Source organism: Phyllobates terribilis, unplaced genomic scaffold (genome assembly GCF_046119375.1).
Source record: "Phyllobates terribilis strain yellow unplaced genomic scaffold, ASM4611937v1 Scaffold_5__5_contigs__length_657084704, whole genome shotgun sequence".
Classification (NCBI taxonomy): domain Eukaryota; kingdom Metazoa; phylum Chordata; class Amphibia; order Anura; family Dendrobatidae; genus Phyllobates; species Phyllobates terribilis.
The window spans coordinates 396,362,001-396,387,664 of record NW_027362765.1 but is presented as its reverse complement, the minus strand read 5'-3'; the positions used below and the strand labels follow the sequence as shown (position 1 = coordinate 396,387,664).

Sequence of the window (25,664 nt, the reverse complement as noted above, 5' to 3'; positions counted from 1 at the left end):
GCTTAAAAATAACCATCGCTGTTTATTGCTCCTAAAACCTGGAGACGAGGATGTAAAACATGTGTTAAACACGATTACTTAGTAGCAAACGATCAGATACGCTGCGGTAAAGCGTAACGACAGTAAATACGTGACGGTTTAATCATTTAGCCTCACTGGTTAATAAATGAGCAGAGGTCAGTGGTGCTTGGTCTACCTGGTGGGGGCCACAGAGAGGAGGAGGAAGAGAGCAGAGGGGAAGGAGGGGGGTTTCCTCAAATAACTGCTGTAAGTCACTCTGTAGGATGCTGTCTAGGGAGGAGTTCTGCAAAAGTAACTCATTTTTCCCCCCTTAGTCCACCTCACAAACTTCCATCCACTGGGCTGCAGTCAGCAGTGGGCTGGCACTTTTCTATGAAATTGGAGCAGGCTGGTTGCAGTTCACACTGGTAGAGGGGCAGGACAGGAGGGCTCTGTTACTTATCCTATGGAAACTTCAGGGAATACGCTGAAAGAATGAGTGTGAAGTTCTGCGCTTTTCTTCTCCTTGCCCTCCTGTGTAAGGTGGCAGTGCCAGTCAGCTTTCATTACCACCGCTACCAGGAACTGATCCAGGCTCTGTATGATGTCCACCATGCCTGTCCTTATATCACCAAGATCTACAGCATTGGCAGAAGCCACCAAGGGAGGCACCTATATGTCATCGAGTTCAGTGACAACCCTGGCACCCATGAACTGCGTAAGTATCAGGGCATGCTGATGTCTTGTCACAACAGATATTGTATTGGCGATGATATAACTTTATTTTTTAGATTGGATTTATGAAAATGTAAGTATTTATATGTAATCCTTATATACTATGTATGATAATAAGAATAAGAATATACCATGTAATATATATTGATCATATTAATATCCCATATCATTATATTATTATTCATGTGTGTGCTACTACAACTAATAATATGATTTTCAGGAGCAGAAATCAACTTTTAAGAAAGCTTCTAATAAAAGTTCTCTCTCTCTCTCTTCTTCAAAAAAATGGCACCACTCTAGACATGAAATAATGAAAAAAACTGTGGCCTTTATTCACCCATGTCTTCTGTCTATAGATCTCTCTGTCTCATATGAGAAGATCAGTACGATAAATGACACTTCTTTATTAGGGGATTTTGAATTAGGGCCCCTGGATCTTCTATGACTGCTAAAGCTGGCCCAACTCCATTTTAATACATATAAGATGATAATCATCAGGTTTCTGCATAGTTTTGGTAATATAGTCTTTCTATCTATCTATCTATCTATCTATCTATCTATCTATCTATCTATCTCTATATCTATCCATGTATTCATCATTTATCTATCCTATCTATCTATCTATTATCTATCTATCCCGATATCTATCCATTTATTCATCATTTATCTATCCTTCTATCTATCTATTATATATCTATCTAGAAAAGAAAAAAGCAGGCAGCACTCCAATATTTACCAAAAAACATAGAGAAAGGTTCATTTGAACGTCAACGTCAACGAGACACGCCACATGGACTGATTAAAGTCTTTATATTTTTTGGTAAATATTTGAGTGCTGTCTGCTTTTTTCTTTTCTATGTACCTTACTTTGCAATACTGGATATTTTTGCTTGGGAGGCTCTGCACCCATCATTCCTAATATCTATCTATCTTTCCATCTGTATATCTATCTACCTACAGTATCTATCTATATATCATCTATCTATCTATCTATCTATCCTTCTATCTGTCTATCTATCTGTCTATCTCATATCTATCTATCATTGATCTATTTTTTATCTATCTATCTTATCTATCTATCTATCTATCTATCTATCTATCTCATATCTATCTATCATTTATCTATCTATCTTTCCATCTGTATATCTCTATCTATCTATCTATCTATCTATCTATCTATCTATCTATCTATCTATCTATCTCTGCTTATAGTGGGCCATTCACATTAGACTGCTGTTGACTGAAGATTCGTTGGGCAGACAGCTATCTTTCCCAACTCCCACATACATGAATGCCCAGGTTGGCTGAGTGTTCGTGTGTTTTCAGCTGGAAAAGAGGAAAAAGCTGCTGCCACGCGCCTCTGACAGTGGCTTATATTCCTTGAAACACAAATGATCAGACAGTAAAATTGCAGCTGCCCAATCCTCCTCTCCAGCAACATCACCAGTCTACGAAAAGTCAGGAGGCCCCCATACACATCAGATCCCGAAGAACTTGGCGGGTTTTTCTGCCTTTCATCTAATATATATGGAGGCTGGTAGTCAATCTACATATCTATCTGACAGTCTATCTCATGTTGCAGCTATTTATTGGTACAGCCTGTGAACCTTTGGCACTTTCTTACCCTCCACCCATCTGCTGCTATCTTGTATACATTTTAAGGTAAAGTTTCACCTTTTGAGACACTTCATAAACTTTACTTTCTGCAAATTTTTAGTGCCCCAATTCATCATGACTGGTGATTGGTATGTCATTCTTGATGAACAGCTCCCTGGAATAAGATACGCCATATTGATTAAGCGTCCTGCACCTCATAAGGAATTTAGCACATCTTTCAGATGCCGTGTCCAGCCAAAATAAATGTACGCCACTCATAGGCATTCATGCATTATAATGAACTATAAATGAAAAATTGGCAGCATTTTAAGCTGTTTTATACCAGAAAACTGACGTAAACTGCTTGATGAATGAGTATCTATCTACCTTCTATTCTAGAAAATGATGTCATTGACAAAAAAGCAGCAAAAGAGGTATGAAACCGCTGCACCTGTCCCATATAGAGATGTCACCTGTTACCTAACATGTAGGTTTTATGTAACTATATGTTGTCAGGATGGGATGAACAGAAGTCGATCTACATTGATCGCAGTGTGGATTGTTTGCATTCTTACATGGACAATTCTCCCATATAATTGCTCTTATTGTGTTCTGGATTGCCCAGAGGTGAGGCTTATCAGGCTTATCACTTCAGCTCTTTTATTACCTCTGTCATGTGTATCAGCATGGCCTGCACAGTTTTCACATTGTAAAAACTTTTATAGCAGCAATTAGCAATTTAGGAGAATGCAGAGAATCAGAGATTATATGATTATACGATATGCTAACAACATATGTACAAGTTCCATTGTATATATGTCTGTATACAGTTGTGGCCAAAAGTTTTGAGACTGACAGAAACTTTAGTTTTCACAAAGTTTGTTGCTTCGGTGTTTTTAGATCCTGTAGTTGGATGTTTCTTTGGTTATTGAAGAACAATTGCATTTCATAAGTTTTTAAACTTTTGTTGAGAAATACATCACGTTTATGCAAAGACTCAATATTTAAAGTGTTGACCTTTATTTTCAAGACTTCTGGCATCTGGATATCAGCTTCAGGACCAAATCTTAACTGATGACGACCCATTCCTGCCTAATTATTACTTTGAAGTTTGACACAATTTCTGTGTTTTTGTTTGTCCACGATCCTTTTGCAGATTGATCATAGGTTGTCATTGGGATTGAGATTGGAGAATTTACAACCACAGACCCAAAATTTCAATGGTTTGTTCACCGAGCCACTTAGTTATCATTTTTAACTTGTGACATGGTCTCCATCATGCTAGAAAAAGCCTTGTTCATCACAAAATTGCTGCTGGATGGTTGGGAGAAGTCGCTCTTGGAGGATGTTTAGATCCCATTCTTTATTCATGGCCGTGTTGTTAAACAAAATTGTGAGTGAGCCCCCCTCAACAGATGAAAACCCCCACACATGAATGATCTCAGGATGCTTTATTGTTGGCAGGACACAGGACTCGTGGCAGCGCTCACCTTTTCTTCTCCGGACAATCATTCTTCCCTGTTTTCGAAATAGTCCTAAGGGGGCTTCATCAGAGAAAAAATCTTTACTCCAGTCCTCTACAGTCCAATCCCTGTACTTCCAGCAAAGATATTTTAAGCAGGTGTGGAAGAAATACTGCAAATTAAGACTAAATCATATAAAATCAAACCAAGCCAAATCAATATTTGGTGTGAGCACACTTTGCCTTCAAAACAGCAGCAATTTTCCTAGGTTCACTTGTACTAAGACAGGGATTTTGTAAGACTATAGTCAGGTGTATGAATAACAGTTATACAAAACAGGAGATAATTATAATGATTTTCATAAGTAGGTTAAAACACCATCATTAACTGAAACAGAAACAGCAGTGTAGGAGGTTTAAAATGGGATGAGAAACAGCCAAACTCTGCTGCAAAGGTGACGTTGTGGAAATCAATTTCATGTCACAGGTCATACACCAATGCAAGACTCAGTACAGCAATCAAACACAAGGTGATTACACAAGGTAGTTATACTGCATCAGCAAGGTCTTTATCAGGCAAAGATTTCAAAGCCGGCCAGGGTTTCAAGATGTGATGTTCAAGTTCTTTTAAAGAAGCACCAAGAAATGGAAAATGTTGAGGATTGTAGACATGGTGGTCGACCAAGGAAAAATATTTTAGCAGATGAAAGACACATCATGATTATTTCCTTTTGAAATAGGAAGATGTCCAGCAGTGCCATCAGTTCAGTACTGGCAGCAACCATTGGGACCCAGTTACACCCATCTACTGTTCAGAGAAGTCTGGCCAGAAGTGGTCTTCATCTATTGATCCAAAAAGCCATACCTTCAACATGGAATCAAGGCCAAGTGACTGAACTATGTATGAAAACATAGAAACTAGAGTGCAGTAAAATGTCAGCAGATTCTCTAGACTGATGAGTCAAAATGTGAAATATTTGGCTGTAAGAGAAGGCAGTTTGTTCGCCGAATGACTGGAGAGCGGCTCAGTAATGAGGGTCTGCAGGCAACAGTGAAGCGCGGAGGAGGGTCCTTGCAAGTCTGAGGCTGCATTTAAGAAAATGGAGTTGAAGATTGATCAAGATTAATGGTAATTTCTGTAACATCCCTGGTGGCATGCTGGCATGGCTTACCACCTGCCACCATGCAAGACCGCCATCTTACCTATCAGTCCAGGCTGCACAATTTGCTCCAGTACCTGCTGTGTGCATGTCTCTTGTCTGATTGCTTAGGACGGCAGCGCGGTTACTGCCTGATTCTTATAGTTACTGTGTGCGCACTCCTAATGCGTCCCCAGCCTATTGTCGTGAGTCACTGGATACTTAAACCCCCTCCACCCAGTAGGAGGTGCCTGAGCAACACTTTCTTTCAGTGTGTTCTGTGCAACTGAGTTGCCAGGTCCTGTCCTGTATCTTGTCTGTTTCCGCCACCCTGGGGGCTGAATACCCAGGCCTGTTACCTGTATCTGTGACTTCTAGTTTGCTCCGCCACCCTGGGGGCTGTATACCCAGGCCCGTTATCTGTATCTGTGACTTCTAGTCTGTTCCGCCACCCTGGGGGCTGTATTCCCTGGCCTGTTACCTGTATCTGTGACTTCTAGTCTGTTTCCGCCACCCTGGGGGCTGAGTTCCCAGGCTCGTTCCTGTATCTTGTTCCTGGTTCAGTTCCTGTCTGAACTGTGTCCTAGCCTGTTACCTGTTTTGTCTCTATGTCCGAGCCTTCCCTTTTCCTGCAGTGTCTGAACCTGCACCTAACTCCAACTCATTGTCTCTGTACTTCTGTTTGTGAGTTTTGTGTCCACTCGCTACTTCATTGCAAGTACCTTGTGTGTATCTGGTTCTGCTTGTCCCGTCTCCCTGCCTCCGTATCTACCTCCTGTGTTCTAACTATCTTCCTGTGTTTCCCAGTCTGTTCCATGTGAACAGAGCCCTGTCCTGTCTACCTGCACCTTCTGCTCTGCTTGTCCACCGCACCTGCGGTTTTGCTCTGCTCTGCTTGTCCACCGCACCTGCGGTTTTGCTGTGCTCTGCTTGCCCACCGCACCTGCAGTTTCGTTCTGCTCTGCTTGTCCACCGCACCTGCGGTTTTGCTCTGCTCTGCTTGTCCACCGCACCTGCGGTTTTGCTCTGCTCTGCTTGTCCACCGCATCTGCGGTTTTGCTCTGCTCTGCTTGTCCACCGCACCTGCGGTTTTGCTCTGCTCTGCTGGTCCACCGCACCTGCGGTTTCGCTCTGCTCTGCTTGTCCACCACACCTGCGGTTTTGATCTGCTCTGCTTGTCCACCGCACCTGCGGTTTCGCTCTGCTCTGCTTGTCCACCACACCTGCGGTTTCGCTCTGCTCGGCCTGTCCACAGCACCTGCGGTTTCGCTCTGCTCTGCTTGTCCACCGCACCTGCGGTTTCGCTCTGCTCTGCTTGTCCACCGCACCTGCGGTTTTGCTCTGCTCTGCTTGTCCACCGCACCTGCGGTTTCGCTCTGCTCTGCTTGTACTCCGCTCCTGCAGTTTCGCTCTGCTCTGCTTGTCCACAGCACCTGCGGCTCTGTTCCTGTATCCCAGTCTGTACTGGTCCCTATCCAGCCTGCGTTCCTACCTGCCAGTATCTGCCTGTCTACATACCAGCCGTGCCTGCCAGTACGCGCCTGTCTGCATACCAGCCGTGCCTGCCAGTACCCGCCTGTCTGCTTACCAGCCGTGCCTGCCAGTACCTGCCTGTCTGCAGACCCGACATGCCTGCCAGTACCCACCTGTCTGCATACCAGCCGTGCATGCCCGTTCCTGCATTCCCCGGTGTGGGTCAACAGCTGTGACCGGGGTCTGACCTGGAGTAGCACCTGTTCCCTCTGCTCAGTTCCTCCCTGGTTCACGGAGTCGACTGAGCCGCCGTGCGACCTTGGTCGGACCGAGTTGATACTTAGTTACGCGCATCCAGGCACTCCTCGGTTCATGGTCCAGTGGGATCACTAACCACGCTCACGCCAGTCAGTCCGGGCGTGTGCATAACAATTTCAATGCTTAGAAATACTGTCAGATACTTATCCATCATGCAATACCAGCAGGGAAGTGTTTGATTGGCGCCAAATTTATTCTGCAGCTGGACAACAACCACAAACACATAGTTTTTAATGACATTGGCTATCTTCAGCATAAATAAGAACAAAGAGTGCTAGAAGTGATGATCTGGCCCCCACAGAATCCTGATCTCAACATCATACGGTCTGTTTGGGATCACATGAAGAAACAGAAGGATTTGCACAAGCGACATCCACAGAAGATCTGAGGTTAGTTCTCCAAGATGTTTGGAACAACCTCCCTTACAAGTTCCTTCACAAACTGTGTGGCAAATGTAACTAGAAGAGGTGATGCTTTGGTGCTGTTTTGAAAGTGTTGTTATTTTGCAGCATTTTTCCCACACCTGCCTAAATATTTTGTACTCTAATGTATATACAGTACATTCATTTATTAGCTATATAAAGAAGATGGTAACCGCCACATCCTGGGGCACAATGTACAAAGATGTGGCTGCACATTTGTGCTTCTTTCTCCATCTAAGCCACTGAGAGTTACGAAAAAACAGTGGAGAAGTTGACACAATTGCTTACAGTCTGGGCAATCATCTGTGAGCTAAACTTTGGACTCAAAAAACGATTACATTTTATCTTCACATACATTGCAACAAACTGTCTGGACAGTACAGGGGTTTGAACTGCTGATCTGTTTACTTCACTAAAGCCCCCCACACACATTACTGTAGATAGCTGGCCGCCGACTCTCCCATACACAAGAGTGCTCGGCTTGGTTGGGCGCTCCTATGTTCTTTGTGAGAGTGCCACTACTCCTCTCACGGCGGTTTGTGGCACCCCAGGGGTCTGGTTTCCACAGTAATGTAATGTTATGTCTGAGAGCAGGTGGGAGGTCCTTTGGTCAGGGATCCTGTGCATGCCACACCTCCTGCCCAGTCTGGGGAGGGGAAGAACTTCCCCTATATAAACCCGGGGCTGAGGCAGGGTTAGGAGTCAAGGAGAGTAGAGACGAGAAACAGTCATAGGAAGAAACAGCAGAAGCTCAGTGGGAGCAATACTACTACGAGTCAGGGGCTGGCAGCTGCAGAGCTCGCCCTGACTGAGAAGCTTTCTTACCGGACCCGGCGTCCGAGGCTGTGGGGACTAACTCTTACCCAGCAGCAGAAGCCGACCGGCAGGGGATTTCAGGTCCTCAGGCCCAGAAACCCGAAGGCAAGGTCACACGCGTGGGACCAGCACCGCCATCGTGGAGCGGAAGCCATTAGAAGGCCCCGAGTCACCGGCCATACGGGTGAGCACCACACGGCACACTCAGGGACGTGGGCTACTTATATCCGCTTCTAGCAAGGTAGCCAGAAGAGTACAGTCAGTTTGGGAGGCCTACAACTCCGCCTGGCCAGGGGAGATCCCATCTGCTCAAGGACTGACCAGGCCCCGTTCGCTAGCAAGTACTCCGGGAGGGTCTATCGTTGTTACCAGTAAAGACCCTGAATTACACCGCACCATCTCTGAGTGGTTCCTGCTACCCCCATCTTCCACGTTGGCTGCCCTGAGGCCATACCCCTCCCGTTGGGGGTTATACTATCACGCTGCACAATTCTACACCGGCCTCAGTGGTCTGCCCTGCAGCGGCAGCTCCATAGCTGCAAATCAACGGGTGGCGTAGTCGACACTCAAATAACACCTATCAAGACTGCCACACACTGAGTTTGACACCCTGGGCACGGACCGGGTCACCGCCACAAGGACTACTACCCCTATCCAGATCCGGCTCCGGGTTTCCCCTCAACACGGCCCAGGGGGCGCGTCAACTTTTGGCGTAGTCGGCAGGATTTCGTGCCCGCAACCACCGGGTACTGCGTGCCTGAAAAAGAGACTTTTAAAACTTACCATCCGTGAAGTTTTCCCGCCATCCGGCGCCATCTTCAGCCTTCTTCCCGCCATCCGTGAAGATTCCCGCCATCTGGCGCCATCTTCAGCCTTCTTCCCGCCATCTGTGGAGTTTTCCCGCCATTGGGCGCCATCTTGAGGACGCCGCGCGGGAAGAAGAGGGGCGTGGACTCCGAAAGCGCGCGAGAACTGAAGCCCCGCCTCACGTCCGGACGTTGCGTAAGGTCCTGGAAGGAGCCCAGCAGACGCCGACGTCACCGGAGCGCGACGGAAGGTCCTCAACCCTGACGATCCACTGCAGAGCCGCGGCCTACGGAAGAGGATCATCGCAAGGTAGGCCACGGTCCACTAGGGGGGAGAAGGATGTCGGATACGGAGGAGAGCTTCACCGCTTCAACCCCCGCCAGCGCCACCGCTGTCGCGGTCATGCCTTTCACCATGCCCTATATCCCGGGGGCAGCCTGGCTACCCCAGTACTCAGGGGAGTCACATACCCTGCAGGACTTTAGAGAAAGGCTGGATAGCCTCTTCCAGGTGTAACCCCTCACAGAAGAGCAAAAAGTGAGCATCCTGGTGGCCCAATTAACCGGAGCAGCCCGAAGGGAGGTAAAGTCCTGGCCACCTGGGGAGAGGACTGTCGCAGGGATACTAACCCGGCTGAGGGACACCTTTGATACCCGCACCTCAGCCGAGATCAAGCTTAGATTCTACGGGTGCAAACAGCGGGCCCATGAGAGTATAAGGGACTATGCCCTGAACCTACAAGAGGCCCTGAGAGCCGTTAAGCAGACCGACCCTGACGGCGTGGGAGACGAGGACAGGCTGTTGACTGAACAATTTATAGAGGGTTTATATTGCAATGCCCACCGAACCCAGTTGCGGGCAATGGCCCTACAGGACCCTCATCTGGGATTTGCACAGTTCAAGGACAGAGCCATCCGGGTGCTCCGAGAACCGGCACCGGATGGCGTTGTGACCCACAGGCGCCCAGCTATCACTTACCACCAGGAGGCGGCGCCCTTGTCGGCAGGGCCTGTAGGGGCTGATGCGCAGGCTTTGAACAATGACCCGGCTCCAGACCTGCACCATCAGGTCCAAGAGCTAGCTAAAAGCGTTGCTGCGTTAACCCGAACTGTGCAGTCTTTACAGGCTTCCACTCCAGGGAAGATCCAGCTGGCATCCGGACCGGAGAACATCCCGTGGCGTCGACCAAGGAGGACCCCACCGGCCAGAGGAAGACCCAGTGACCGGTACAACGAGGACGGACGACCCATCTGCCGCCGCTGCAATCAACCCGGACATATGGCAAGGTACTGTCCTTTAAACTGGCACAACCTGGGGGTAGAGGGCCAACCCCCAGGAAAAAGATCACCAGGCCCATCGAACTGGCGCGACAAATATGTCGGAGGACGTCCAGTCTTGCCTGTGGTACTGGATGGCATCCCTATGAGTGCCCTACTGGACACCGGGTCACAGGTCACCACCATCCCGTACGTGCTCTTCAAGCAGTACTGGAATGACTCGGATATAACCCGCTACCCTGACGACGACTTGAGTATCATCGCCAGCAATGGTCAGCCCGTGCCACAGATCGGATTTAAAGAGGCGACCATTAAAATTGGTAGAGTCGAACTAGCAGCACAGGGACTGATTATTGTAGACATTGACAAACACGAGAGTCACCCAAAGATAACGCTAGGAACTAATGTAATTGAAAATTGTCTTGCAGAGGTGATTTTCCTTTTACAACAGGTTGCCAAGAACGCCAGCTCCGGCGAGCAGCGGGTGCTCCAAAAAGAGATCCGGGCACTGATGCGACGGCAACAGGTGGAACTCTCCGGCGGTGAGATTGGTAGCGTAAGAATGTGTGACCCTTTTCCTATTGCCATGCCCCCAAAAAGTGAAATGATGATTTGGTGTCGGGCAGCTATTGGTCTGAGAGGTAGGGATTACCAGGCAATGGTAGAACCAGTTTACTCGGACAGTAGGCCCACCATTTTGACAGCACGGGGGGTGGTTGATGTACGCCATGGGAGGGTGCCCGTTCGCATAATAAATATCGGGGAGAGGGAAGTGTACCTGCCCCGGTATGCCACGCTAGCCAAATTATATACCATTAACCAAAATTCTATACAATCTGTGGAACCCTTGCCTCCATCTCACCCGGAGGAAGGTAACGGCTCTAAGAAAAACATGGAGGACTGGTGTCAGCAACTACATCTTGGTACTGACTCCACTCCCGCACACCAGAAACAAGGAGTCTATCGGGTGGTTCAAGAGTACGAGAGAGTGTTCAGTAAACACCCGTTAGACTTCGGGCGAGTCAAGGGGGTAGAACACCACATCCCCACGGGAGACCATCCTCCTATAAAAGAGAGGTATCGACCCGTACCCCCTGCCCACTACCAACACGCCAAGGGGATGCTTAGAGACATGAAGGAGGCTGGGGTGATCAGGGATAGCTGTAGCCCCTGGGCAGCTCCACTAGTCTTAGTCAGAAAAAAAGACAACACCATGAGGATGTGTGTAGATTACCGGAAAATCAACCGTATCACACACAAGGATGCGTACCCCTTACCAAGGATAGAGGAGTCATTGGCTGCTTTAAGATCTGCTAACTTCTTCTCCACCTTGGATCTCACTAGCGGGTACTGGCAGATTCCTGTAGCAGAGGCGGACCGGGAGAAGACCGCATTCACCACCCCGATGGGACTTAGCGAGTTCACCTGCATGCCGTTCGGACTCTGCAACGCACCAGGAACCTTCCAACGACTAATGGAGTGTTGTCTGGGCCACAGAAACTTCGAGACGGTCCTGTTGTACCTGGACGATGTCATCGTATATTCCAAGACGTATGAGGACCACCTGAAACACCTGGCGGAAGTGTTCGAAGCTCTGGCGAGTTACGGCCTATAGGTGAAACCCTCCAAGTGTCACCTCCTGAAACCAAAGGTGCAGTACCTGGGACACGTGGTGAGCGCTGACGGAGTGGCTCCCGACCCTGATAAGATCACCGCAATTAAGGAATGGCCAAGCCCCTCCAGCGTAAAAGAAGTGCGGCAGTTCCTCGGGTTGGTAGGCTACTATCGAAGGTTTATTCCCGGTTTCACCAAAAAGGCAGCACCTATGCAGGACCTCCTGATAGGCCAGTCCCGGAAGGCCAAGAACCAGAAGCCGCCCTTCAAATGGGAGGAGCTGGAAGAAGAGTCCTTCCGCCAGCTGAAGATGGCCCTCACAAGGGACGAAATCCTGGCGTACCCGGATTATAGCCAGCCCTTTATCCTCTACACCGACGCCAGTAACATCGGGCTAGGAGCCGTACTGTCCCAGATCCAGCAGGGGAAGGAACGAGTAATCGCCTACGCCAGCCGAAAGCTGCGACCCACCGAAAGGAACCCCGAGAATTACAGCTCATTTAAGCTAGAGTTCCTGGCCGTAGTATGGGCAGTCACCGAGCGCTTTAAGCATTACCTCGCTTCTTCCCGGTTCACCGTGTACACGGATAACAACCCGTTGACACACCTGGACACGGCAAGACTCGGTGCCCTGCAACAGAGGTGGATGGCCCGTCTGTCCAACTACGAGTTCACAATCAAATACCGGGCCGGACGCTCCAATACCAACGCGGACGGCCTGTCCAGGATGCCCAACCTGCCGGACGAAGGAGAAGATCCGGAGGGACTGGAAGAAGTTGAACTCCCTGCGTTCCACCGTCATGGGACTATCCAGTATTCCCACCGGGTAAGGAGTAAGCAGGCTGCTACGTTGAACCCCTTACCTCACTACAACTGGGCGGAAACGCAAGACAGCGACCCTGCCGTCCGACTGGTGAAGGAGATGCTGACTCGCCCGGAGGCTTGCCTTGAACCAGACGCTCCGGAGGAAGCCAAACAACTATGGGCAGAGAAGAGTCGACTGTTCCTTTACAAGGGGAAGTTGTGCCGCAGAATGGTTAACTCCCGGACGCATGAACTACTCTGGCAAGTAGTGGTGCCACGAAGAGACGCAGCCATGGTGATGGAGGCATACCACGACGGAGCTGGACACTTCGGGTGGAAGAAGCTGGAGTTCCTGCTGCGCGAGCGATTCCACTGGGTAGGCATGAGGGGAACCATTGAGAAGTGGTGCAGAGACTGTGGCCCGTGCAACCTGAGAAGGAAGGACCGTGCCAGCCAGAAGACTCCCCTGCAGTCCATCGTCACCCGGCAACCGTTGGAACTGGTAGCCTTGGATGATGTAAAACTGACCCCAAGCAGAAGTGGCTACGTCTACGCGTTAACCATCGTGGATCATTACTCCCGGTTCTTGGTTGTCGTCCCCGTCAAGGACTTAACGGCTCAAACAGCAGCTAGAGCCTTCCAGCAGCACTTCTGCCGTCCACACGGGTACCCGGACCAAGTGCTGACGGACCAGGGACCTGCCTTTGAAGCGGAGGTCTTCCAGGAATTCTGCAATCTGTATGGCTGCCGGAAGATAAGGACGACACCCTACCATCCGCAAACTAATGGACTTTGTGAGAAAATGAACCAGGTGGTAATGGATCTTCTAAAAACGTTGCCCCTGGAAGAACGCAGTCTGTGGCCTGAGAAGTTGCCCGATCTGGTGGACCTATACAACCATATCCCGGTAGGTTCCACCAACTGTACCCCGGCTTACCTAATGAGGGCAAGACCTGGTAAGTTACCTGTTGACCTGGAAATGGGAGTCCTGACACCCGAGGACACTTCACCAGAAGCAGACTGGGACACAGAGAGGCAGCAGCAGTACCGGAGAGTACAGGAGAGCGTGGAGCGAAGTCTCTGTCAGGCTAGGGAAAGACAAGAGAAAACTTACAACCAGTATGCTCCCGCTGTTCCCCTGGTACCCGGAGAGCAGGTCTTGAAGAGGAAGAGACGGCTCCACAAGTTGGACGACCAGTGGGAGAAGGACCCGTACACCGTACTGCCCTCAAGCCACGAGAACCCGAAGGTTTGTACCATCAGTAAAGACGGAGGGGAAACCACAGCCATTGTATCCCGGGACCACCTGAAGAAGTGTCCCGAACAACTGAGGAACCCTGAAGAGGAACAAGAAGACCATCGACCCGTAGAGGAAAGGGAAGATATGGTTAGTACTGTGCTCGGGGACTTCCCTCGGTCTTGGACTCAAGTCAATGGTGCAGTTGTGGTACCCGTACTCACCTTCCTCCAACCAGCATCCCAAGCACCTACGGAGCAACAGGTAGAGCTGGAAGAACAGCCGGTCCAGGAGGCAGAAGACCCCACACCAGCAGACCAGGAGGATCAACCCTCTGCTTGCAGTGAGCCTGCCATATCCCAAGTGAGCCAAAGAGCCGGTAGACAGCTGCCCAGTTTACCCTTGACAGCTCCTACACCCTGTAGTTCAGGGCTAGACAGTCAGCTCCGTAGGTCCACTAGGGCCACTAGAGGCCAGTTACCCGCACGTTGGAGGATTTGAAGTGTATAAATTGTTTTATTTATGTTTACCTGTGTATTGTTGCTTGTGTATAATTTTGTGTTTCTAGTTATTTGTAGGAGTCCTTGGTGGATTTACCGGGAATCCCTTGTACATAGTTGGAGCGTAACCCAGGACGGACTAAAGACTGTTAAGGACTCGGGGCAGGACAAACCCCTACCTGGTTACGTCTCCCTGTTTTGGTGAAATGGACACCTTGCTTTTCTTCAAAGACTGCACCCGGTTACGGACATGCCGTGACCACCTTTATGTGTTTTTTTTTCTTATTGTACTGTTATTGTTGTTATATCTTGTTATGTTTTCCTAAAATATGTTTAGTCGCGGAGTACTAAATTTCACTAGGGGGGAATGTGGCACCCCAGGGGTCTGGTTTCCACAGTAATGTAATGTTATGTCTGAGAGCAGGTGGGAGGTCCTTTGGTCAGGGATCCTGTGCATGCCACACCTCCTGCCCAGTCTGGGGAGGGGAAGAACTTCCCCTATATAAACCCGGGGCTGAGGCAGGGTTAGGAGTCAAGGAGAGTAGAGACGAGAAACAGTCATAGGAAGAAACAGCAGAAGCTCAGTGGGAGCAATACTACTACGAGTCAGGGGCTGGCAGCTGCAGAGCTCGCCCTGACTGAGAAGCTTTCTTACCGGACCCGGCGTCCGAGGCTGTGGGGACTAACTCTTACCCAGCAGCAGAAGCCGACCGGCAGGGGATTTCAGGTCCTCAGGCCCAGAAACCCGAAGGCAAGGTCACACGCGTGGGACCAGCACCGCCATCGTGGAGCGGAAGCCATTAGAAGGCCCCGAGTCACCGGCCATACGGGTGAGCACCACACGGCACACTCAGGGACGTGGGCTACTTATATCCGCTTCTAGCAAGGTAGCCAGAAGAGTACAGTCAGTTTGGGAGGCCTACAACTCCGCCTGGCCAGGGGAGATCCCATCTGCTCAAGGACTGACCAGGCCCCGTTCGCTAGCAAGTACTCCGGGAGGGTCTATCGTTGTTACCAGTAAAGACCCTGAATTACACCGCACCATCTCTGAGTGGTTCCTGCTACCCCCATCTTCCACGTTGGCTGCCCTGAGGCCATACCCCTCCCGTTGGGGGTTATACTATCACGCTGCACAATTCTACACCGGCCTCAGTGGTCTGCCCTGCAGCGGCAGCTCCATAGCTGCAAATCAACGGGTGGCGTAGTCGACACTCAAATAACACCTATCAAGACTGCCACACACTGAGTTTGACACCCTGGGCACGGACCGGGTCACCGCCACAAGGACTACTACCCCTATCCAGATCCGGCTCCGGGTTTCCCCTCAACACGGCCCAGGGGGCGCGTCAGGTTTATCTCACAAAGAACAAATTGTGCGGCCAATTGAAATCCATTGTGCCGGATCCTTCTCTTCACTAACATCATCCGGCACACATTAGACCAGGGGTCCCCAACATGTAACTCGGGAGCCACATGTGGCTCGCTGGCTCCTAAATTGGGGCTCTCGACTATTTGCCAGCTTGGTGCATTAGCCGCAGATCTAGCAACAAGGTATGAAGAGTACATCTCAAAACGGTGAATTTTGTGAGTAGCCTAGCCCTGCACAGAAGAGCAGATCTGGATGCACATATACTGGTCTTAGGGGTTTAGAGATAACTTAAGTATGGTACACTGGAGAAAGGATGGTACTACCTATCAGAGAAGGTGCTTGAAGCTGGATGCGACAGTGTGTCATGAGTGCTTGATGGGAGAATACTGAATAGGGGTATTATGGGAACCCCTGGATCTTGGTATACTGCTTCGGGATGATTTCTGTACCAGCAGAATAGTGAGTGCAGCTCTGGAGTATAATACAGGATGTAACTCAGGATCAGTATAGGATCAGTAATGTAATGTATGTACACAGTGACTGCACGATCAGAATAGTGAGTGCAGCTCTGGAGTATAATACAGAATGTAACTCAGGATCAGTACAGGATCAGTAATGTAATGTATGTACACAATGACTCCACTAGGAGAATAGTGAGCGCAGCTCTGGAGTATAATACAGGATGTAACTCAGGATCAGTATAGGATCATGTACACAGTGACTGCACCAGCAGAATAGTGAGCGCAGTTCTGGAGTATAATACAGGATTTAACTCAGGATCAGTACAGGATCAGTAATGTATGTATGTGCACAGTGACTGCACCAGCAGAATAATGAGTGCAGCTCTGGAGTATAATACAGAATGTAACTCAGGATCAGTAAAGGATCAGTAATGTACGTATACAGTGACTGCACAAGCAGAATAGTGAGTGCAGCTCTGGAGTATAATACAGGATGTAACTCAGGATCAGTATAGGATCAGTAATGTACGTATACAGTGACTGCACCAGCAGAATACTGAGTTCAGCTCGGCAGGACAATACAGGATGTATATTTTATGTAATGTAATTTTTTAACAAAGTGACTCATCTTTCTATGTATATGATATATTTTTATAAAAGCAATTCCAAGCTAGGGTATCAATTACTTTTTTTGATCCAGGCTAATAGAGCAGTTCCTTACACATTGTATTTCTTTAGATATAACCCATTATGTTATCTCTTATTATCAGATACATGAATATATAAAATGTCTTCCATTTTCTTTATAGTGGAGCCGGAATTTAAGTATATTGCAAACATGCATGGAAATGAGATCCTGGGAAGGGAGCTGCTCATTCAACTTTCCGAGTTTCTATGTGAGGAATATCGAAATGGCAATCAGAGGATCATCGACCTAATCCAAAACACAAGGATACATATCATGCCTTCTATGAATCCAGATGGATATGAAGTAGCAGCCAACCAGGTACGGGTTACAGATCTCTACCTCTCATCCATGACAGAATGTTTCCTTTTGCTTTTATCCTGCTGGGTATTGTGGAACATGAAATAATTCTGGTTGCAAAACACTTCAAAGGAGCAGCGGAAGTAACGTCTGTCAATCGGTGCAAAATTTGTCAGTACAGGTTGTTATCAATCATTTCAAAGAGTCCTCCAGGTGTTGAGCAGGCTGTCAAGCAATATGTCCTTCTTTGTTCCTATACCGCTAGTGCAAATTAAAAACTGTGCTGCCCCCCAGGACTTTGCTATTATTCCACAGTCCTGTTTCACAATCTAATAGCAGGGGCAACACCATAGGGTTGGAAAGTAGGAGGAAGTTAGACAAAGACCAATCCAAGCATTGGATACAAACGCCATGCACATATTGGCTGTGGTGGGCTTTAACCCCCCCCCCCCCAGGATACCAGGTCATAATAACTCTGGTGAAATCAGCAGAGCACACTGATGTACATATACAGAGGTCCGGTTGATAGTGGGTCTTTATAGTGGAAGACAATATGCGGTATGTCCTCCTCCAGAAATAAGGAGTGCCAACCATAGGGCAAGTAAACAGAATTTGTAATGCAGCTATAGATGTGAATGGAGGATAAGCCAAGATAACACTCAAGATCAAATGAAGAGACGTAAAGCATTTATTTATTAATTTTACTCACTTACATAGCGCCATTAATTCCACAGCACTTTACAGACATTATCATCACTGTCCCCATTGGGGCTCACAATCTCAATTCCCTATTAGTATTGTAGTACGCAAACACAGGGAGAACATACAAACTCCTTGCAAATGTTGTCCTTGGTGGGAGTTGAACCCAGGACCCCAGTGCTGCAAGACTGCAGTACTAACCATTGAGCCACCGTGCATTTGCGACGTTTCTCGATCCTGATGTAGAAAGGTGTAACTCAATCCTTAACCCCTTAATAACATCTGACGTACTAATACGCGTCTGTGCCCTGGGACTTAAGAGCCAGACCCGTATTAGTACGTCATCGCGATCGCGCGCGCACACAGGCTGTGCGGGCGCGATCGCCGCCGGGTGTCAGCTGATTGTCACAGCTGACACCCGGTACTATGTGCAGGGAGCGGTCCTGCACCGCTCCCAGCACATTAACCCCCGTGATGCTGCGATCGAAGTCGATCGAAGTCGATCGAAGTCGATCGCGGCATTGCGGGGGCAAGGGGAGGTGATCGGCGATACTCACCTCCTCTTCCGGCTTCCAGCGCAGTCTGCAAAGGCTTCCCGGGTGTTGCCATGACGACCCGATGTCGTCATGACAACATCCGGGTCACCAGAGAGCAGGAAGATTGCTTGGACATGCGCAGTGCATCTCCAAGCAATCTTCACACTGTGCACTTCTGACAGCCTTCATGGCATAGGGATGGTGCTCCATTCCTGTGCCATGCAGGCGATCAGAAAAAAAAAAGTGAAAGTCCCAGAGTGGGACAAAGTAATAAAGTGTATAAACTGTGTGAAAGTGGGGAAAAAAAAAAAAAAAATGTGCAAAAATATTATAAAAAAATAAAAAAAATAATACACCAAAAATAAAAATATAATGTACCCATCAATAAATATTATTATAAAAAAAATAAAAAAAAAACAATAAAAGTACACATATTTGGTATCGCCGCGTCCGGAACAACCTGACCTATAAAACTGTCCCACTAGTTAACCCCTTCAGTGAACACGGTAAAAAAAAAAAAAAAAAACGAAGCAAAAAACAATGCTTTATCACCATACCGCCAAACAAAAAGTGGAATAACACGCGATCAAAAAGACGCATATAAATAAAAATGATACCGCTGAAAACGTCATCTCGTCCCGCAAAAAACAAGCCGCCATACAGCTCCATCAGCCGAAAAATAAAAAAGTTATAGCTCTCAGAATAAAGCGATACTAAAAAATATTTTTTTCTATAAAATAGCTTTTATTGTGTATAAGCGCCAAAACATAGAAAAATGATACAAATGTGGTACCGCTGTAAACGTACTGACCCGAAGAATAAAGCTACCTCATCAATTTTACCACACGCGGAACAGAATTAAAAAAAAAAAAAAAAAAACAATTCCTGAATTGTTGGTTTTTGTTTATTCTGCCTCCCAAAAATCGGAATAGAAAGCGATCAAAAAATGTCACGTGCCTGAAAATGGCACCAATAACAACGTCAAGTCATCCCGCAAAAAACGAGCCGTCACATGACTGTCTGCCAAAATCTGGAAAAATTATAGCTCTCAAAATATGGCGATGCAAAAACTAGATTTTACAAAAAATGCGTCTTTTAGTGTGTGACAGCTGTCAGTCATAAAAACCCCATATGATTCTGGCATTGCTGTAATCACACCGACCCGAAGAATAAAGTCGTCTAATCACTAATACCGCACAAGGAACGGCGTCAAAAATAAACTCTTGGGTTAGGATTGGGCTAGGGTTAGGGCTGGGTTTCGGGCTAGGGTTGTGCTGGGGCTAGGGTTGTGTTGGGGCTAGGGTTGTGCTGGGGCTAGGGTTGTGCTAGGGTTAGGGCTGGGGTTGGGATTTTTTTCAAAAGTAAGAAAAAAAGATGACGATATGGCGACTAGTGTTGAGAGCAAGTGCTCGCTACTTGAGTTTGCATCGGGTGCTCTGGTATGCATTGAGTATCGTGGGTATTTGAGTGACATGCTCGAGTCTCTGCCCCATATGCTTCGCGGCCAAAAAACTTTACGGGGATTGCCTGCCATGTACGAGCGATCCCCACATGTTTTTTTTTGGCTGTCTAATAACCGTGAAACATGCGGAGCAGGGACTCGAGCATGTCACTCGAGCACACGCTGTACATGGTGCATACCTGAGTACCCGATGCAAACTCAAGTAGCGAGCACTTGCGCTCAAGAATAATGACAACTTATTCAATATGATGACCTAATGTAAACAAATAATGTGCCGTACCTTTGGGTTCAAAATGTTCACTATACACCTTAATAAAATCCTTGAGGGGTATAGTTTCCAAAATGGGGACACTTGTGGGGGAGCTCCACTGTTTAGGCACATCACGGGCTCTCCAAACGCGACATGGTGTCCGCTAACAAATTGAATGGAAAATCGGCTCAAATTGTTAGCGGACGCCATGTTGCGTTTGGAGAGCCCCTGTGTGCCCAAACATTGGAGCTCCCCCACAAGTGACCCCATTTTGGAAACTAGACCCCCCAAGGCACCTATCTAGATGCATAGTGAGCACTTGGAACCCCCAGGTGCTTCACAAATTGATTCGTAAAAATGAAAAAGTGAAAAAAAAAACACTGTGCTGGAACAGCTCCTGGGCAGGGGGAGGAAGGAAAAGAGTATACAGACATTATAGTGTGAGATCACTGCTGATTCTTTCTTTGAGATAAAACATGGCTTAAAAATAGGCAGTGAAATGTTTGCCTCACAAAAAGAAGCAGCTGTGATCCTGAGCTGTAATGTCTATAATCTCTTTTCCTTCCCCCCCTGCCCAGGAGCTGTGGTATGATCAGACCATGTTCCAGCACAGTCAGACACAGCCATTACACAGTACACAGCAGGGGCACATTTCCAAGATTATCTCAGCACAGGAACATTTTTATTTAACTCATCCAATTGTGGAACTTATTTTTATTCCAAGATCGAATAATTAAATTGTACTTTGTTCGTGGGAAAACCCCTTTAACTATCTAAATTCAATAGCTTTTGTTGTGTACAGTGTTAAAGGGTTTTTTTGTTTTCAGTAAACTATTGTCCTCAGGTGCAGTTTAGTGTAAAAAGAACAAACTTCATTGTACACATTTTCCCTAGATCTAGTGTTGAGTCTCCAACGATGCCTCAGTCTATGCTGTTTGTCTGCAGCGCTGACACAATGGGGACAGCACTACAGCCGATCACTGAAATCAGCGGCTTTCATCTACATCTGCAAATGTACTGAACTTGAAGGACAATACAGTAGTTTACTGAAAACAGAAAAAAAACTTTGTTAACTTGCTCCATAGTGATAACTTGTGTGTTGGTTTAAAGGAATATTCTCAAGTTTGGAAGTTATTCCCTATCCAGGAAACAGGGGATAATTTCCCAAATTGCTGGGGACCCACCGCTGCAGACCACCACAAATCCCGAGAACCGGGGCTCTGAAGACGCCTGGCTGAATGGAGTGGTGGTCGATCATGCACACTGCTGCTCCATTTATTATGGAAAACCAGCCTAAAGCAGCGCTATCGGACCCCCCCTCCGGTTCTCATGATCGTCATGGATACGTGTTAACGTCCAAAGCTGAGAATATCCCTATAAGCAATGCTACATCTGTATGCATATTTTTTATATCGTATCAATTAATTTTACATGGTGGGTTTAGTCTCCCCTAGACTACAATTTGATTATATTTTATTGCAATGAATGGGAGATTCTGGTGATGGATGAAGGGGTATACTATTCGGAGTAGCGTCTCAGCCTCTTCATTTTAGTTATTAGTAGTGGTCTCAGGGCAAACAACCTCACCAATATCATCTTATAACATCCCACATGGTGGCATGACATAAAGGAGGCAATGAGAGAATCCATGTGTCATGTACTGTCTCATCAGGCCCTGTTATAGCTTGATATAGACTAGGCCTCATTTATCAAAACAGTAAGACTCTTTTTGTTGCCCATAGCAACGAATCAGAGCTCAGGTTTCCTTTTCCCAGAGCAGTTTCAGAAATGAAAGCTGAGTTCTGATTGGTCGCTAAGGGGAACAAGGACACTTGATGAATGTGGCCTGTCCGTTTTTCCTGAAGCATTCCTTTAATATTCCTCCTTCTTCCCAGCACTTGCCATTTTTTTTTCCGTCTTGCACGCAACAGATTTACAGAGAATAAGGACATGTTTCCATTTCGAGAATACAAAGAGCAAATCCAGTGTCTTAGCGATGGAATAAACCACTCCATGTTTATGAATAGCAATAAAATGTCTCAAAATAAAGATGTCTATCCTGCCATACATGGTATAATTGTGTGTTAATACACACGGCATAAGGAACGTATTAGGATTTAATGTGGAAATTCCATTGGCGGAAGACGTACTAATGCGTTTCTCTGCTACCAGAAACCTCGCTCCAGCCGTATTGTTTTCCATGGGATGGAATATATTACTTGCTAGGATTTTGACAAAAAAGAGTCCAGCGCAGAATTTTACTGTAAAACTAAGTGCAATAAAATCCTTTTTGGATGATCAAATTCAACATTTGATAATCCAGGCAGTCTGACCCTAACTTAAACAGAATAATTGTAATATAAGCAGCACATTAGTTGCATTTTTTAAGGTGTTATGTTTTGGCATACGCAGAACCTAATGAGTTGATCAGATGATCAGATGGATATTAAAAAACTACTGAAAAAAATTGAAAAAAAAGTGAAAATTGGCTGAAAACATTAGCTAAAAATGTTTTACTCTTACTAGTACAATGCTATACCAATGTATATACACCCTTTCATGCTCCATGACATATATATATCTACACTGGTGGACAAAAGGGCCCCTGTGCAAGGACAGTATAATGGCCCTTTACAGTCCACCTGCTTTAGAGGTGGTAGTGGCCCCCTTACTTCTTGGGCCCCTGTGCGACTGCTCAGGTTGTACAAATGATATGTCCGCCCCGTATACCTGTCTTTGAACAAGTCAGGATGTGTAGAGCGGGCTCAGGAGTGGAGCCTGCTCCACACAGGACAGGTGCCATCTGTGGTATACATCAAGTATCTGCCTTCAACAGCAGCAACGTGAGCTAGCTCCAAATGCCATTGTTTAACACCTTAAATGCCGCTGTTGATCTAAGTCGCATCATCCTGGTGGTGCATCAGTTGGGTTGCCCATTGGCCCCCATGACTTTCCAGCATTGCAATGGCCCCTGTCGCTACCACCTGAAGCTGAACCACAAGCTGGTCTTCATAGGAGACAGTGATTTGTACTATATACTGCAATACTAAAATATTGTAGTATATACAGTAGTACAAGTAATCAAACTATCACAATTTCAAGTCCTCTATGGGGACTGAAAAATAAAGTATAAAATAAAAAATATTTTTTAAAAATGTAAAATACATAAAAATGTGAATAGTCACAGTTTAAAATTAGAAAAAAAGATCTGTATATTTGATGCTACCGCAACTGTAGAAGTCCCATCTATGGAAATACAAAATTATTTCACCCATTTGATAAACAGCATAAAGAAAAATAATGGAAATACCAACAACTTCTGTCTTTTTGGTCCCTGGACTTCCCCACAAAAATTCAATAAAATGCAATTAAAACATTGTATGTACCCCAAAATAGTATCAATAACTCAGCATGCAATAACTCAGTTACAAAACTCCATTGAACATAAAAATAAAAAAAGTTAAGGTGATTTGCAAAGTTCCATTTTTTTTTAAACCACTAAAATAATATACAAAAATTCATATGCATCGCTGAAATTGCACCAACCTGAAGAATGCTGGCAGGTAATATTTACCGCATAATGAACAATGTGAAAATAAAACCCAAAACAACGGTGGAATTTTGTTTCTTTATAACCTCACTTTTTTTTTCATCCGTACATTATTTGATGAAGTGAATGGTAATGAATTTGCCATGGAAAAAATAAAGCCCTCATACAGCTATGACTACATAAAAATATAAAAGTTTGGGTTCTTGGAGGAAAAATGAAAAGCAAAAGTGAAAATTGGTTGCATTCGGTTAATGTAGCATTAATGAGACCAGATAGGAGTATCGAAAATTCTTTATAATTGGATGGCTTGTTTCTCTCTGTTTCTGGGCTTGTGACAACATTCTTGTCGTTTTTGTTAACATTTGGGTCTATAGTTAAAAAAATACCATCTAAACAGTATCACCTAGAGCAACTACGTACTATAGGGATAGAACATGAAGGGGCCCTTTGGTACACTGGGCCCAGTTCTGTTTGGTCTAATTTCCTTCTCTGTTTCATGCAAAGCATACTTGCCAACTTGAGTTGGCATTCCGGGAGGTCGGTGAGTGGCGCACGAAGTGTGTTGCTAAAAGTCCTTGCCCCTAACTATACACCTCTTCCACGTCCATTTTTCTGCCTTCTGAATATGCAATTGGATTCCATGGCTCCATCTTATGACATGGCAAGATCCAAGAGTTATTCACAAGAAACCTTCCAGAAGTAATGCTTTTTGGAAGGTCTCAGGAGGTGCACAGGACATTTGCAAACTTTTTTTGGGAAGTCTCCCCTTTTTCTGAGCGCACCTCGGACATTTTGGAAAATTGACATGTACAGTATAGAAAACTAATGCAAGAGTAACTGCCTTTTTCTTTTTTGCTAAATGCTTCACCATTATGGGGCCTCCATTAATTTTGTTATAAATCCCCTTCCTCTCTTTGTTTTGGTAGAGGTAGAACATGGAGTGTTTTTGGAAAAAAAATCCTCACAAATGCCAAAAATGCTTGAAAACACTAAAATTCTTATTCTGGCCTAAATAGGACATTTTACTACAGGCATACTGTAAACAAGTTTGAGGCTTCTTATTCTTTCTTGATGACGGGAGGCGTTTTCTCCCCTGATGAGAAGGATCTCTGCAATTCTATATATAGAAGCATCACTTAACTCCTTATGTCACTGCTTCCTTGTGTCTTCCTGTTCTTTTTATGTCTTGCACTTGTTCAAATCGACAGATGTTGAGATATCAGATAATAATTGTTTTTTAAAAAAATTGAACAAAACCTCAATCTGCAACATTGAAATTGCAACACCAAGAAGGAAAAGTTGTGGAATTATGGAATCCACAGACGTGTTAATCATATGCAAATGATGAAAAAATGGAAACTGAATTTCAAAACATCTTGATTTATTCAGTATGGAGTTATAAGCATCACATGCAGAATTCCCCGCACTGACACGCCTTGGCTGCTTTAAGTGAGGTTATAAATGGTTGTCTGAGGAATGTTCTGCCAAATCATCAACATCGGCTGCTGGCAGCTCCCTTTGCAATTGGCGAACATTGACGTCCTGGATGTGCTTGATGCGAGACAAGTCCGGAGATGCTGCAGGCCATGGTAAAACGTTTATGCCACGCAGGCTGCTCACACTATCAGTCGTCTGATTTCTATCATTACACAACTTATCCTTCTTGGTTTTGCAATATCAATGTAGAGGAGTGAATATAAAAAACCCTTATACCCATCAAAAAATATTTCATACCATCTATTAAACAACTGTCTTCTTCACAGGGGCCAGACACTAATGGATATCTAACTGGGAGAAATAACTTCAATGATGTAGATCTGAACCGAAATTTTCCTGATCTAAATATGGTCTTCGCTTACAATGAAAAACATGGAGGACCTTGTGACCACTTACCACTTCCGGACAATTGGAAGGAACAGGTAGGTTTGTATTTCATACATGCTTAGATTGGGCGTAACTACAGGTGGTGCCGATATATCAGATCAGAAGGAGAAAGACCGCCACACTGTCCTTTTGAAAGAATTGTGTGCTTGAGGAAAGGAACTCGTGGTCCAGACTTATTGAGGTTGGAACCTCAGCGCTACAAAAGAAAATTAAATGAGACTTATGAGTATCATTTCATTTTCTTTTATGGTGCTCAGGTTCCAATCTC

At 46.1% G+C, this 25,664-nt stretch overlaps 1 protein-coding gene across 1 annotated transcript in view; it reads left to right on the top strand.

The window, feature by feature from the left end:
• Window positions 1-250: 250 nt before the first annotated feature.
• Window positions 251-25,664, top strand: part of CPN1 (carboxypeptidase N subunit 1) — an 81,146-nt gene continuing 55,732 nt past the window's right edge. The window contains exons 1-3 of the mRNA XM_073685028.1: window positions 251-718; window positions 16,840-17,036; window positions 25,276-25,431. Of these exons, the coding sequence (XP_073541129.1) occupies window positions 496-718; window positions 16,840-17,036; window positions 25,276-25,431 (576 nt within the window). The 5' untranslated portion in view covers window positions 251-495. The remainder of the gene's footprint in view (window positions 719-16,839; window positions 17,037-25,275; window positions 25,432-25,664) is intronic.